This window comes from Protopterus annectens, chromosome 12.part0 (assembly GCF_019279795.1).
Source record: "Protopterus annectens isolate FY-2018-M chromosome 12.part0, PAN1.0, whole genome shotgun sequence".
Taxonomy (NCBI): Eukaryota; Metazoa; Chordata; order Ceratodontiformes; family Protopteridae; genus Protopterus; species Protopterus annectens.
This window is the reverse complement of record NC_056746.1, coordinates 1,154,051,372-1,154,064,321: the sequence shown is the minus strand read 5'-3', so window position 1 is coordinate 1,154,064,321 and position 12,950 is coordinate 1,154,051,372. Positions and strand designations below refer to the sequence as shown.

Sequence of the window (12,950 nt, the reverse complement as noted above, 5' to 3'; positions counted from 1 at the left end):
AAATATAGCAATAGTTTATTTTCATACTAAAGGGGTAGAACCTGTCTTATTCTAAAAACATTGTTTTTCTTTGATTTGCACCTGGATATTGAGTCCTACCTTTGCTTACTGTGGAATCAACAGTGATTCAATGATTGCATCTTCTATTGCAGACTATGTTGTGACATACCTTTGCAAAGGTATGTTACAATAGCCATGGAGTAATTAATACAAGCCCCCCCCCCCCCCACACACACACACCAAATGCAGTGTTCTTCAGGAACTTAAAAGCATACATTGTGAGCTTTTGATCCACTGGTCATTATTTTTTGAAACTTGTTAATGTCCTATTAAGTTGTCCGTAAAGTGAATTATCTCGTAACAGCTATTATAATTTGCATATGCACTTACCATCCAGTGCCACAAGATCTCCCTGTTCTTAATGCTCACATTCATTTAAGAAAAACAGATTCCCAGATTTCAGATTAACACTTCTCTTTATACTGTCAAGATACCCACAACCAGAAAGACTTATTTTCTTTCTTTTTCTTTCTTTCTTTCTTTCTTTCTTTTTTAATTATATTGAGGCACCCCTACCCCTGTTGTTTTACTTACTATCTATATGTCAATATGTTCTAGTTTTGTCTGTTAAATCTAAGAGTATAGTTTTGTTGACTTTATGCTCCCACTGGAATGCTTGTCTACTGTTTTCAGCATTGACCTTAACTATCTGGGACATAATTGCCATGCCAATGCGCTGGACTGAATAACAAAGAATGGAAGTTATGGATACTGTAAGAAGGCATAGAAATGTGAATAAAGAGCAGTAGATGATGAAAAGACAAATCCACTTGTATTACATTAATTCTGTATGGATGCATGCAATAACTGTGTTTGTGTGTATGCGTGTTTGTGTACAATGGATACTGTAGTGGTGGCAAGCCCTTTCCTCCCTATGTAGGTAATTATTCACTACGGCTTACTAAGGTATATCTCCTCTATAATGATCACCAATAATTTGTGTACTGACCAATGCTGAATCATCTAGCACACATACACCCATATTCATCTTTTGTCAATGAGTCTGTTTGTCGAAAGTGATGGAGCTGGTACAACTGATCAAAAATCAGTTGATCAAAATGTACCAGCTTTCCCAGTAAGAGATTGCAAGTATGGCTGGATTTAGGGACTATGCCTTTTCCTCACTGTAGTGCAAACTCAGAGTTGATATATATAATTAGCAATGGATGAGAGGGATGCGGGGGGGGGGGGCTGCAAAAAACATTGTGTGGTTTTCTTTTTTCAGTCCTTTGCACATCAGTATTTAGTATTTCACAATTTAGGTGTTGATCATAGGTGGATCGACAAGTTGCTTTTTTAGTGGAAGATTATGTTTCTATATATCTAGCTAGCAAGCTAGCTATATGCATGTATCTCTCTATCTATCTATCTATCTATCTATCTATCTATCTATCTATCTATCTATCTATCTATCACTTGTATAAAATTCCAGGGAAAGCTGACACTTTGTGAGAAAAAAAGATGCAGGCTGAGACTCCTTAAAATTAGGAAAAAAGAACCAGAAACTGTAGACAATCCCAGTTGAGACTTTAAGGTAATCAAGCACATACCTCATTTAGAAATTCATACTTTTTTATTGAAAAATAAAAGCTGTAAAATACGTGTGCACTTTTGCCCTTAACCAAACTTCATCTGATCTAACTCCATGACATGCAGTATTTATATGTATTAACACATAGCTCATTGTCAGTTCACTTGAGCTAGGCTGATAAATGTATGCCATATGCATTGTGACTAGCTTCAATAGGATAGATCTTATCTTTCATATGTGTTCTGCATATCTACTACTATTGATAGATGATATGTTATAGCTTATGTGCTGTATTCTTATTCTATGTGGCTAGTGTTTAATTGATAAAAACACTTTATATAACTTGTCACTGGCTATGCACATCCAACAGTGCTTCATCTTATTGATGATGTGATAAGCTGATGTTACTTGCCATAATTAAAATGGACAACATATACTAACAAATATGTGATATCCAGTCAAATTATAATCCTTAGTTATTATGTTGTTGTAATCATAATTGCAGCTAGTCAGGACAATGCCAGGAACTATCTAGGTGACTTAGTGACTGGGAGCACCTGTTGGGTAATGTACCACTCTTTCCATGAAAGAATGAATACAACTATCTAGTGATACATAGCTACAAGTGTGCAGCAAGAGACATGAAAGGGTTCTGTATTTGTTAGATCTAAGATAACTTACAACAGTCTATGATAGTGAAGCAAACAGGGTTAAATAAGTAAAGATATGACTGACTACTATTTCAGGATGTTCCATCTAATGACAAAATATACCAAAACAGGCAAGTTATACAAGTTAGGCAGCAACATGTGTGTCATAAATCCTACATAATGGTTTGAAGACAGGTGATTCCAATATCATGATAGTCATGTGGAAGTTACCACAGCTGTAATCCCTATCGTGCAGCTAAGTTTAGTTCCACCCATGGAAATCAGTGAGCCTGCAGTAAATGTATATTGTACAGCTTGCAGTAAGTGTATTTTGTACCAGTGCAGCCTGTTGCATAAAATCTTTTCAGAGTTGACAGGCAGAAGTGGAAACAATATGATGGTATGGACTAATTCATGTTGGTATACTGAATGTACGTGATCATTAATCAGTCCCTTTGTGGGAACTCTGAAGAGACAAACACGCAAACTTCCCTGTCACTGAAGAAGACCATGTGAATTGATGTAAAATAATTGCTTATTTAAATTAACTAATGAAAACCAGGATTCTAATTTTTTTTTGTCAAACCTCCAAGTAATGTTTTAACAAATGCACACTGCAATTCCATTTGTACAACATCTCTTTCCTGGTGAACATATTGTGATATTGCCATGATATGAAATAAAAGGGTCTATGTTTAACTGTCAAATAATATTTGCATCAAACGGCTAAACATTGAACCCTATCAATAGAATGTTCATTCAGCAAACATTCATTTTTTTCAACAGGGAAAGTGACTAGTCAGCCAACAGTTCCACATCTCACACACCACAGAATTTCAAACCTACCCATTTGAGGGGCTTCACCCCTTACACCCCCACTAACTATATATACAAACTCCGAGACTGCATTACAGTGGGGAAAGGGGCAGATGGGGAAGTGTTGCCCAACTAGTTACTTTCCCATTCGCTGAAATGAACATTCGATGGATAGGCTTTGATGTTTAGCTGTTCTATGCAAATGCTATTCAGTGGATAAACATAGACCCAAACTTCAGTAAAGACTAATAAAGCCATCAGATTAACCCTCTGACTATTTTAACTTCAGGTAAATCATTTAGAAGAAGATTCTTATTTTGAAGAAACTGAAGATCCTTCTCAACATGATAATTCAGAAGAAGAAAGCTTCCCTCAAGGATCCAGTAAAAAGACCCAAAGCAAAAAACTTGATGATGGGCCTTTGCCGCCAAAGCTGAAGGAAGAAAGCACGGTGCTGAAGGAAACAGAAATTCAACAGGTAAAACCAAAATCACACATCGTCTGACAATTATGTAATAACAAGCACATAAATATATATATATATATATATATATATATATATATATATATATTCATTCAACTTTAGCGGGTGTAGTTCTAAATATCTAAACACTTATTGACAGCCTAAACATTGACATAAAAAATAGCTAAACTCCTAAATATCGACAGTTAAAAATATCACCGTAAATATCAACTATATCTAATCACATCCAAAAACAATGTTTTAGAGGAGGTAAGTCTCCCTGCAACCCCCCACACCCCCTGCTAATGATATATGCCAAATCAGAAGTCACACAGTAGTGGGAAAAATGCATATACCTGTCCCTGGTATAACTTCAATTTTGTCAATATTTAGTGTTTAGATATTTTTAACTGTCGATATTGAGGAGTTCAGATATTTCTGCTGTTGATATTTAAGTGTTTAGAATTTATTACTACAACCACCCACTTAAATATATGTGTGTGTGTGTGTGTGTGTGTGTGTGTGTGTGTGTGTGTGTGTGTGTGTGTGTTTGCAGTGGATTATGTTGAAATTGCATTCTATCATATGCTTTGCTGAGTAATATCAAATGCACTGCATTTTTAATGCACAGTCTCTCAACTGTTTTAAAGTTGAACAGTTGAGTATTTGGAGTCCCGTACAATGACAGGTTAGACTTGCTTAGATTTTATTTTGATTTGGGGATCATGGTAGCATAGGGATGGTGGATGTGGTGGGGAGCATGCTAAAGTGCGTAAAATATAAGAAAAATATGCAACTGAAAACAATGTATGTGGTTTAACAAAGGCATGAAAATGATGGTGGATGTGGTGGGGAGCATGGTGGCATAGGGATAGTGGATTCAGTGGGGAGCATGGTGGCATACGGATGGTGGATGCGGTGGCGCTTGCTCTGTTTTTAACATGCCCTGGCAGTGATTCTCATTTGCTGGGAGTTATCACCCTTATTGGATTTGTGTGATTGTGAAGATGGTAAAGTCTGGGGTGTGGTGGCTTACCTCCCACATGAGGGGTGCAGGACAGCATGCTACCTTTCAAAAAAACAATTATTTTCATTTTTGTTTGGGGATTTGTTTAGTGTAGCAATATTATTAAATTTGTTATAATGAGATTATCTTAAATAACTTTATATACATATGGGTGCATACTTTTTTATTGAGTAGTCCCTTTGTTGATATGTGAGAAAGCCAGTGTAGCTGATAGAAAATCAGCTTGTTGAGCCTTACTAACTTTCTCACCTTGAAATTGCAGTACAGTGGGAATCAAGGAATTTGACCTTTCCCCCACGGAAGTGCGATCTCAGAGTTACTATATATATAATTAGCAGGGGGTGTAAAGGACACAGTTACCTACATGGGGATGCAGGGAGGGCTTTCGCCTGCAAAAACACTAGTTCATTTATATTTTTTTAATCCTTCGTGGATCTATGTTTTGTTGTTTGATGATTTGCTTGGAATGATTAATGTGTCAACATTTCAGCATATTGATGATTAACTAGCTTGTACAAGTCTGAACAAGGCGGAGGAATATCCTTAGCCGAAAGCGCTTACTATCACTATCAATAAACAGTCCGTGCTGTTGCTGCTTTGTCCGATTCCGCTTATTTACATTATTTCAGTTTTTAGTTTTTCGTTTTTTACAAGATGTTTATATTACTAATCAAGTCAAAGCCTGAGTTTCGAGTTTCATCACTGCAAGTATCAGATTTAATGATCAATGTCTATAAATCAAATTACTTCAACTCATGTATAAGAATTCGTACAGTAATTAAAACTGTGTAAAACTTCACATGCCACTAATGAAGAAAAGAGAAAAATGAATCATGAGAAGCATGAAAAGCATAAGGCACATGCCACTGATAAGTTCTGTATAAGTTCTGGTTATACCTGCAAACCATATAAGTGTCATGTCATAATCCACATGTACTGAAAGGGATCATTTTGCTAAAGTGTGTAAAATATAAGAAAAATATGCAACTGAAAACAATGTATGTGGTTGAACAAAGGCATGAAAATTATTTATTTGTGGGCATAATAAGTACTGAAAATCAAAGTGCACAATATTCAATAATGTGACACTGTAGTGCAGAGAATGTGAAGCAAAGGTATTAATCAGTCTAGCAGAGAATCTCAAAATAGTTATCAATGCATGGTGAGTAAACTTTACACAAGTATAGACTGCAAAGTAATGTCTGCTCAAATATTTGAAGCATTAAGGCTGACGCAAAGTAAAATGAAGGCTTCTTATGTGTAAGTTGTTTACTTATTCAGGTCATTGTGTGAAACCATTGGGCCAGAAACCGCTTACCTGTGAATGTAAGACTAAGAAATGCATTATTCAGTATCAGATAGCTGGAACAGAAAATACAGCTATATTGTGTTTTTTTTTTAAATTGCCAGATACTTGGGATGGTAAAATGAATTCATAATATCCATGTAACAGTGAAGAGTTGCTTCTTGAGCCACATACACCTATTTATTGGCTTAGACTGCTTGCCAAGAGTTCATCAGATTTAGTCTGCCACTTTGCCAGCACCACATACTGCAAGGGAGTTTTAGTATCGCTGAGGAGTAGAAATGAAAGGGAATGAGGAAACTTGAGGGCACTGGCATGATTAACAAACTAAGTCTACTGATGGGGTGAATAGTATAGTTATGATGAAGCCTGACAAAATTTATATGTGCACAGATTCAAAAAACCTTAATATAATACTATACAGAGGGAATATTATCTCCTTTTCAGAACTCAGGAAGTGCTTTCTGTTATGACAAACTGTAAGTATTTTTCTGAACCAGATATTTTGACAAATTCATCTCAATGGAGAGAGGTATGTATCATTAGTCTAGAGCAAGGCACATATTCCTCAGATGTGTATTTGGTACTTTGTCAATAAGTGAAGTGTTTCAGTGAGTTGTTAAATAGAAGATCAGTAGGCTGCAAAGTGAAGACAGTGTTAGTGATGGTATAATGATATGAGGTGCGATCAGAGAAAAGTTCAACAAAATAATGTTTCAGTTACTGAATAGAAGGCGCAGGTTACATAAATGAGATATACTAGTCATGTTTTAACTTTACAGATCTTGCAACCATATGATGCCGACATTAGAATTACAAGTGCTTTCAGCAGATGATAAATAAGCACGTATGAGATTTTTAGGAGCAATAGAATATCCTTGGTAGTTTATTCCAAATGTGTCAGAAACAACAGTTGCTACTAACAAAATTATTATAACAAAATCAGGCATGATATTGGAATGAAGAATAGGACAACATCTTTCAACTAGATAAACAGTGACAAAAAATCCACACTGAAATACAGTGATGTGACTAAACCACTCAAATTACAAGTTAATGAATGGACTTGGTACATTGATGCCACAAGAGGATGAGCTAGTTGCCTGTGGGTAAAAAGCCTTTAATAATTGTCAAAAATGTATTTTTCACCTAGCTCCATGGCACAGAGGGATGAAGACCTTACTGCGACCTAGATGACCAAGGTTCAAATAGTACACCTGGCACAGGTGAAGCCAAGCAGGGATAAAGAGGAGTGAAAGGATATGGCCCATTTGTATCTCCTAGAGAAGGGGAGGATTAAGAGCTGTTAGAGAGTGCATTTGAAGGTGCATGAAAATGGGAGCAAGGTTGCTTGCTGGTTATGTCCTTTGTTGAAGTGAAGAACATCCATTGAGAGCAGCCCATTACATGTTCCCCTTCCACTCTGCTTGCTGAGCACTCACTGTGGGTAAGAATAGTGTTTAATAAGTAAAACCCTTGAACCACCCCTGAAGGCTATCTGTATGATGGCTCTACCTGATCCACCTTCACCCTTGTGATGGGAATGGATGAACTGTCTGTCTGGGAGGGGAACCAATGATCTGTATGTAATAGGGCAAAGAGTGTCAAAAAAAGAGAAAATGCATCTGTTCAAATAAAGAAAGGGCTGCTGACCTTAGAATATGGTTATAAAAAAATCATGTATGCATGTATGGGAAATAAGTGCTAATGGAGGGTGTGCAAGGGCACTTCAGAGTACATTGAAAAAGCAATTGTATAATGCACTTCTCAGGCTGTAAAAAATGTTGGATTTAAAAAAATATATGACTGCACAGTAAATAATAAACCAGGAAAGGAGATGCAGTTGTTCCTAGTGCCAAAAGCATTGAGCTCTGCTTAGAGATTAATTGGAAGTTTCATGGGTGAAACCACAGGTATGCCTGTCAGAAAAAAATTTAAAAGCATTTCATAAATGTATTAGGAATAATTCAGATATAAAAATACTTTAAAAAGTTGCTCTTGTTGGCCCCAACAATATATTTCCAGTAAGGAAAGAAATTCACTGATACTTTTAATTTATTAAAAATATTTGTTGTACACAAGGCTTAGTGTTCAAATCAGATAAATTAGTAATGTCAAATCAGTTAAGGAAAGATTTTTTCTTTGCTTCCATCAGGACTTCACGTGATACCTCATCTCTAGCTCCACCTGATCAGCCCATTCATTCTGGACAGATGTGAGCTGGGCATGCCTATATTAGGCAAGAGCCATGGCCCATTCATTCATTCCTTCCTGCCTAGGTATTACAATCAGACTTCCATTCTATGGTAAGATTCTGGTGCCATGGAGTGAGCCAGCCTGCTAATCCTGGGAGCATGCACTAACCTCTTCCTTTTGAAACACTCCCTCTGTGTCATCTTCTTCTCTCCAAGCATTGCTGCTGGTGTTGCCCAAGGTGAAGTATGCCTCCACATATTGAGTTCTCCTTGATGTCTTGTATGACTATACCTAGACAGCATGAATTTGGCAGGCTCAAACTCCTTTAGGTTTTAAACCTAGTGCTCTTGCTAATTGTCACATGTATGGCAAGTCAGAGCAATCTCCCTCTTCCAAGGATGGATGAGCCAACAGTGTTCACTCACTCTCATCCTCACTCCAGCCATCTCTAACAGATAGCTGTGCCACTAATCAAACTCAAATCTCCTTCACTGTAGTCAGGGCTTTATCCCTCTATGCCACAGATCTGCCTTTAAGGAAGGAAATGTTGTCAAAAATAAATGAATCAATTTGGCACAGTTTAATGTTTAGAAAAATATGACATGTTATTTTTGCCAAAAATGTGTGTGTAAATAGAGTAAGATATTCAAAATGGTGCTGTCTGTGTATATTGTTCCACTATAATAATCTAGGACAAACTATCCTGTTATTCAGTTCTTTATAACCCATGGAGTGAGACTAGGACACATTTGCTTCCATGGCAAGAAAATGTGCATAAAATCTGTGCTATTATTCCAAGTTTTCATGTTTATAATGGTCAGGTCGAAAGGGTAGTGCAGACAGTAAACGTCTTAATGAAGTCAGAGAGCATTAATTCTGACTGTTACATAGAGTCTCAGTTAGGGTTAAGAGAATACAGAAATACCCAGTGCAAGATGTTGGTACACCACGTGCTTAGTTAATTATTTGCTGCAGAAAAATTATTAAGGGTAAAATTACATTACTAGTTAGTCATTATACTTATTTGCTGCAGAAAAATTATTAAGGGTAAACTTTCATTACTAGTCAGTCATTACACTTCCTGAATGCCAGCAAAGTAGAAATGTGGAGAAAGTAAGAAAAAGATCAACCATAAAAAGAGAAGAAGACTTCTGGCTGGCATGGGCCTTATAGGTGTTTGGCAAACAGCAGTTAGAGTTTCAACTTTACTATAGAAGAAGGCTTCTGATAATTTAAGGAAAACATACAAAGAAATACTTAAAAGAAAATTATGAAGAAAAAGATTAAAAACGTCTTACACTTAGTGCAGAGGACTAAAGCTCTGACCCGTTAATGAGCTGGTTCCAGTGCTTAACGGTACATGACTTGAATTTCCTTTCCATCTTCATTTCCCTGTTATGTGACCTAGAGCAAGTCACTTAACGAGATAGTGCTTTAGGACAATTGGAAATTTTGGCTCAGCTCCTTAATAGTCTCCTGATCTGCATGCCTAATAAAATCTTATTACATAGATATGAAATGCAAGCAGAGGTATTTAAAATAAGTAAGTCACTTAATGAATATGTACAGTTAAGTGACAAAAGGTTGGAGAGAATACAAAATGCTTTAAGTAGCTATTCAGATGAGCTGATAAAACTGCATAAATCAGAGACTGAACTAAAGGAAAGGCTAGTTGTTCATGGTACTTCTTAGGAACAACTGTTTCAAAAAGTATTAACATTAGAAGACAAAGCACACAGAGAAATCCTGTGATTTTCTGTTATACCAGAGAAACTGAAAGGAATGGGATTGATTAATTTTATTGAAGTACAAATGGCAACTGGACTGGTTTTCCACAGAAGTTGTTAACTGAAAGGGCAAATTGTGTATATACTCCAAATATGGCCATGAGAAAGCAGCCAAGACCTGTATTAGTCAATATGTAATGATGTCAGCAGAAAGATCTCACCTGACAAAACTGTGACAGAATGAAAAAGTTTTAAAAACTGGGTGCACCCTAATCTTTATAGAAAATGATTATTCACTGTACACCCAGCAGAAGAGAAGCAAGTTTATCCCTGCAGTTAGGGGATATTGAGAGGCAGGTGTGAGATTCAAGTTGCTATATCCAGTTGTCTTCATAATATTTTTCCAGGAAGATCAAAGACATTTTTAGGTCATTAACAGGCTATGGAATAAATAAAAAAGTTTTGCTAATGACGAGTAAACAAACAAGCTGAAGGAAACTCTGTTTCTCAATCTTCTGACAATAACAAAGCCCATAGAGAGATTTTTTTTCATTTTTTTTTTGTATTGTGCTGCATACTGACCATCAGCTCTATGTGATTTACTGGCCTACAGATTCCTCACCAGGCAAGAGCTCCTCCTAGAATATTAGTAAATGCTGTTTATCCTGGTAAGGCAAGAACAGATTACATAGCCATCATTCTCATAGCCATTAGGGCATTTGTTAGGGATGCAGCCTAACTCCTCCCCCCTGGTAATGACATGTATTCTGTGCCATGGTGAAGAGACTGTCTGTCCTCTAATATGGAGGTGTGCTCGCTCATTGAAATGTCTCCACAAGGGCTACAATACTGGCTTGGATAGACCAAGCCTCATCCCTCCCCTTAGGCCCTATTCTCAGGGAAGCAGTCTACAGCACTCCCCTGGAGCACCAGGTCCCCACAATGGGAAGAACCACCACAAATTTCCCCTCTCAGGTGAGTGTGCTGATGTAAGTCACACATCTCTTGCCTGGCCTTTTCTGGGTCTTCCAGCTTCCTATGCTGCTAATAGAGCTCAAGTCATCTGGGTTACATTCTGGGCTTTGTCTCTGTGTGCCACAGAGCTAGAGAGAGAGAATTCATCAATGAAACATTTTCCATTTTTCCAAAGGAAAATGTTTCAGTGACACAAGAAAGCCCAGGAGCTGACTAGAAGAATTAGGAGTACCTTGGAACTATACCAGAGAACACTGTTATGAGGTTGAGTGAACAGGAAGACAACAAGCAACAATGTGAAATTAGTAAATAAATGGGAAAACTGTAAAACATTCCAGTTAGGTATAGTCTAGCAATGTGATTTGTGGTTTTGCAAGAACAAGTATCTGAAAAAGACTTGACATTTGACTGTGCTAAACTGGTGGGATGATTCAGAAACATAATCCCCATATTTAGAAAGGAAACTTACTCGAATAGCTTCCTTCATTAAACTAGCTCACATCCAGACCACCAAAAACCATCTGTAGTTAAACGATAACTAGTAAGAGAGGTCCGTATGGTCTCCTCAGATAATAATTTCCTAGAGGAATGCAATAATCTAGGTAATATGTTTAAAAAAAGAGGTTATCCAGACAATATGTTGAATGAGTTAGTCGAAGAAGTACAGAGTAAAATAAATTGGGGAAATTTTAAACCAATTCTGATTAATGGGGGTAAGATACAAGACTCACATAACATTGTTGATAAGAATGACCATATAACTATTTCTATTGAATTGAAACAGAATTTCAATAAACATTTTAATGTAGCTTTTATTACAACTTACAACTCAGAGAATACAATACTTTGAGGTGGATTTTGATGAAAAATTGGGCTATATTAACTGAGGATCCCTTAATAAGGAGAAATATGGGTCATTTTCCACCTATAGTATATAGGACGGGTTTTAATTTTAAGAATTTATTAGAGAAAGGAAAATAAAGTAAAGGATCTAACAAGTGTGGTGTGGGCATGAAAAATGTGGGTCATGCCATCATTGCTCTAAAATAATTGAAAGAAGTGAGTTTAACATCAGGGGAAAAAGAATATAAATTAAGACAAAATTATATCTGTGCTAGTAAAGGACTACTATATATTGCAATTTGCTATTTTTGCCCATGTTTTTACATGGGAAAAACAAATATTTATAAACATGAATACAACATAAAAAAACAGAATTTAAATAATGCTTTGGCTAAACATACGGAACATTCCCCGGGATTCATGAAGCTCGGCGCAAGGCCGGTGTAAGGCCTGCGCCGGCGGTGCATGGAATATCCGGCGCAGTAGCGCCATATACATATTAATGAGAGTGCACCGGAATCACAGACACGTGCGTAGTGTACGTGAGCGAGCCCAGGTAGGATGCGTCTGGAGGCGTGTCTAAGCCAGCATGAGGTGAGCAACCTAATGTGCTGACAGCCATGGTCCGCCCACAATAGTAATGGCAGCAGCCAGGTCCTGTGCAGAATGAAACGCATGTACAGTATGCAACATAGTCCCCGTCCCAAATTAATGGAGAAGCAAATAGAAGCCACGAAGGCATAAGTGTACCCGTCCAAGGAGTAAAGGATACGCATAAGACCGCGTTCGTCCCGCAATGCACTGTCAGTGTTTACACTCAGAGAAGGTGTACAGCCGCATGTCAGCGCGCCGCACCGACATAGGAGCAGCGACTAAGGTCACCACCTGTCCCACTTTGGTTGGGGCAGTCACTCCATGGACAGTTGTGTCCCGAAAAAACGTATTAGAAATGGCTGACGTGCTACGATTGTAGGACACAATGATATCCCGTATCTAATGTAATGGTAGCATGAATTGGTTATTTCTGTAACAGAAATACCTAAATGACACAAAAAACAGAATAAGCAAGGAAATTGCCACAATAATAAGCATATTATTTAGGCAAGCAAGTGAATTTCCATGCTATATAGTGACCGTTTGTATGTGTCGGCCTGTAAAGTCAGATGTGAGTCCCGGAAATATCCCAGATCGGAAAATGGAAAAGGTGGAAACCCCAGTAGCGACATGGGCATGGTGACCAGGGTTACCTGCTGTCCCAATGTGCCATGGACAGTCCCTGATTGGACAGTCGTGTCCCTGCAACAATCGTAAAAATGGAAAATGACCTCCGATCCCCTGCCATCCAAATTCAGAAAT

At 37.5% G+C, this 12,950-nt stretch overlaps 1 protein-coding gene across 4 annotated transcripts in view; it reads left to right on the top strand.

Moving 5' to 3' along the window:
• Window positions 1-12,950, top strand: part of TLDC2 (TBC/LysM-associated domain containing 2) — a 379,676-nt gene that overhangs the window by 119,266 nt on the left and 247,460 nt on the right. For all 4 annotated transcript variants that reach the window (XM_044090181.1, XM_044090183.1, XM_044090182.1 and 1 more), the window contains one exon: window positions 3,347-3,535. In XM_044090181.1, the coding sequence (XP_043946116.1) occupies window positions 3,347-3,535 (189 nt within the window). The remainder of the gene's footprint in view (window positions 1-3,346; window positions 3,536-12,950) is intronic.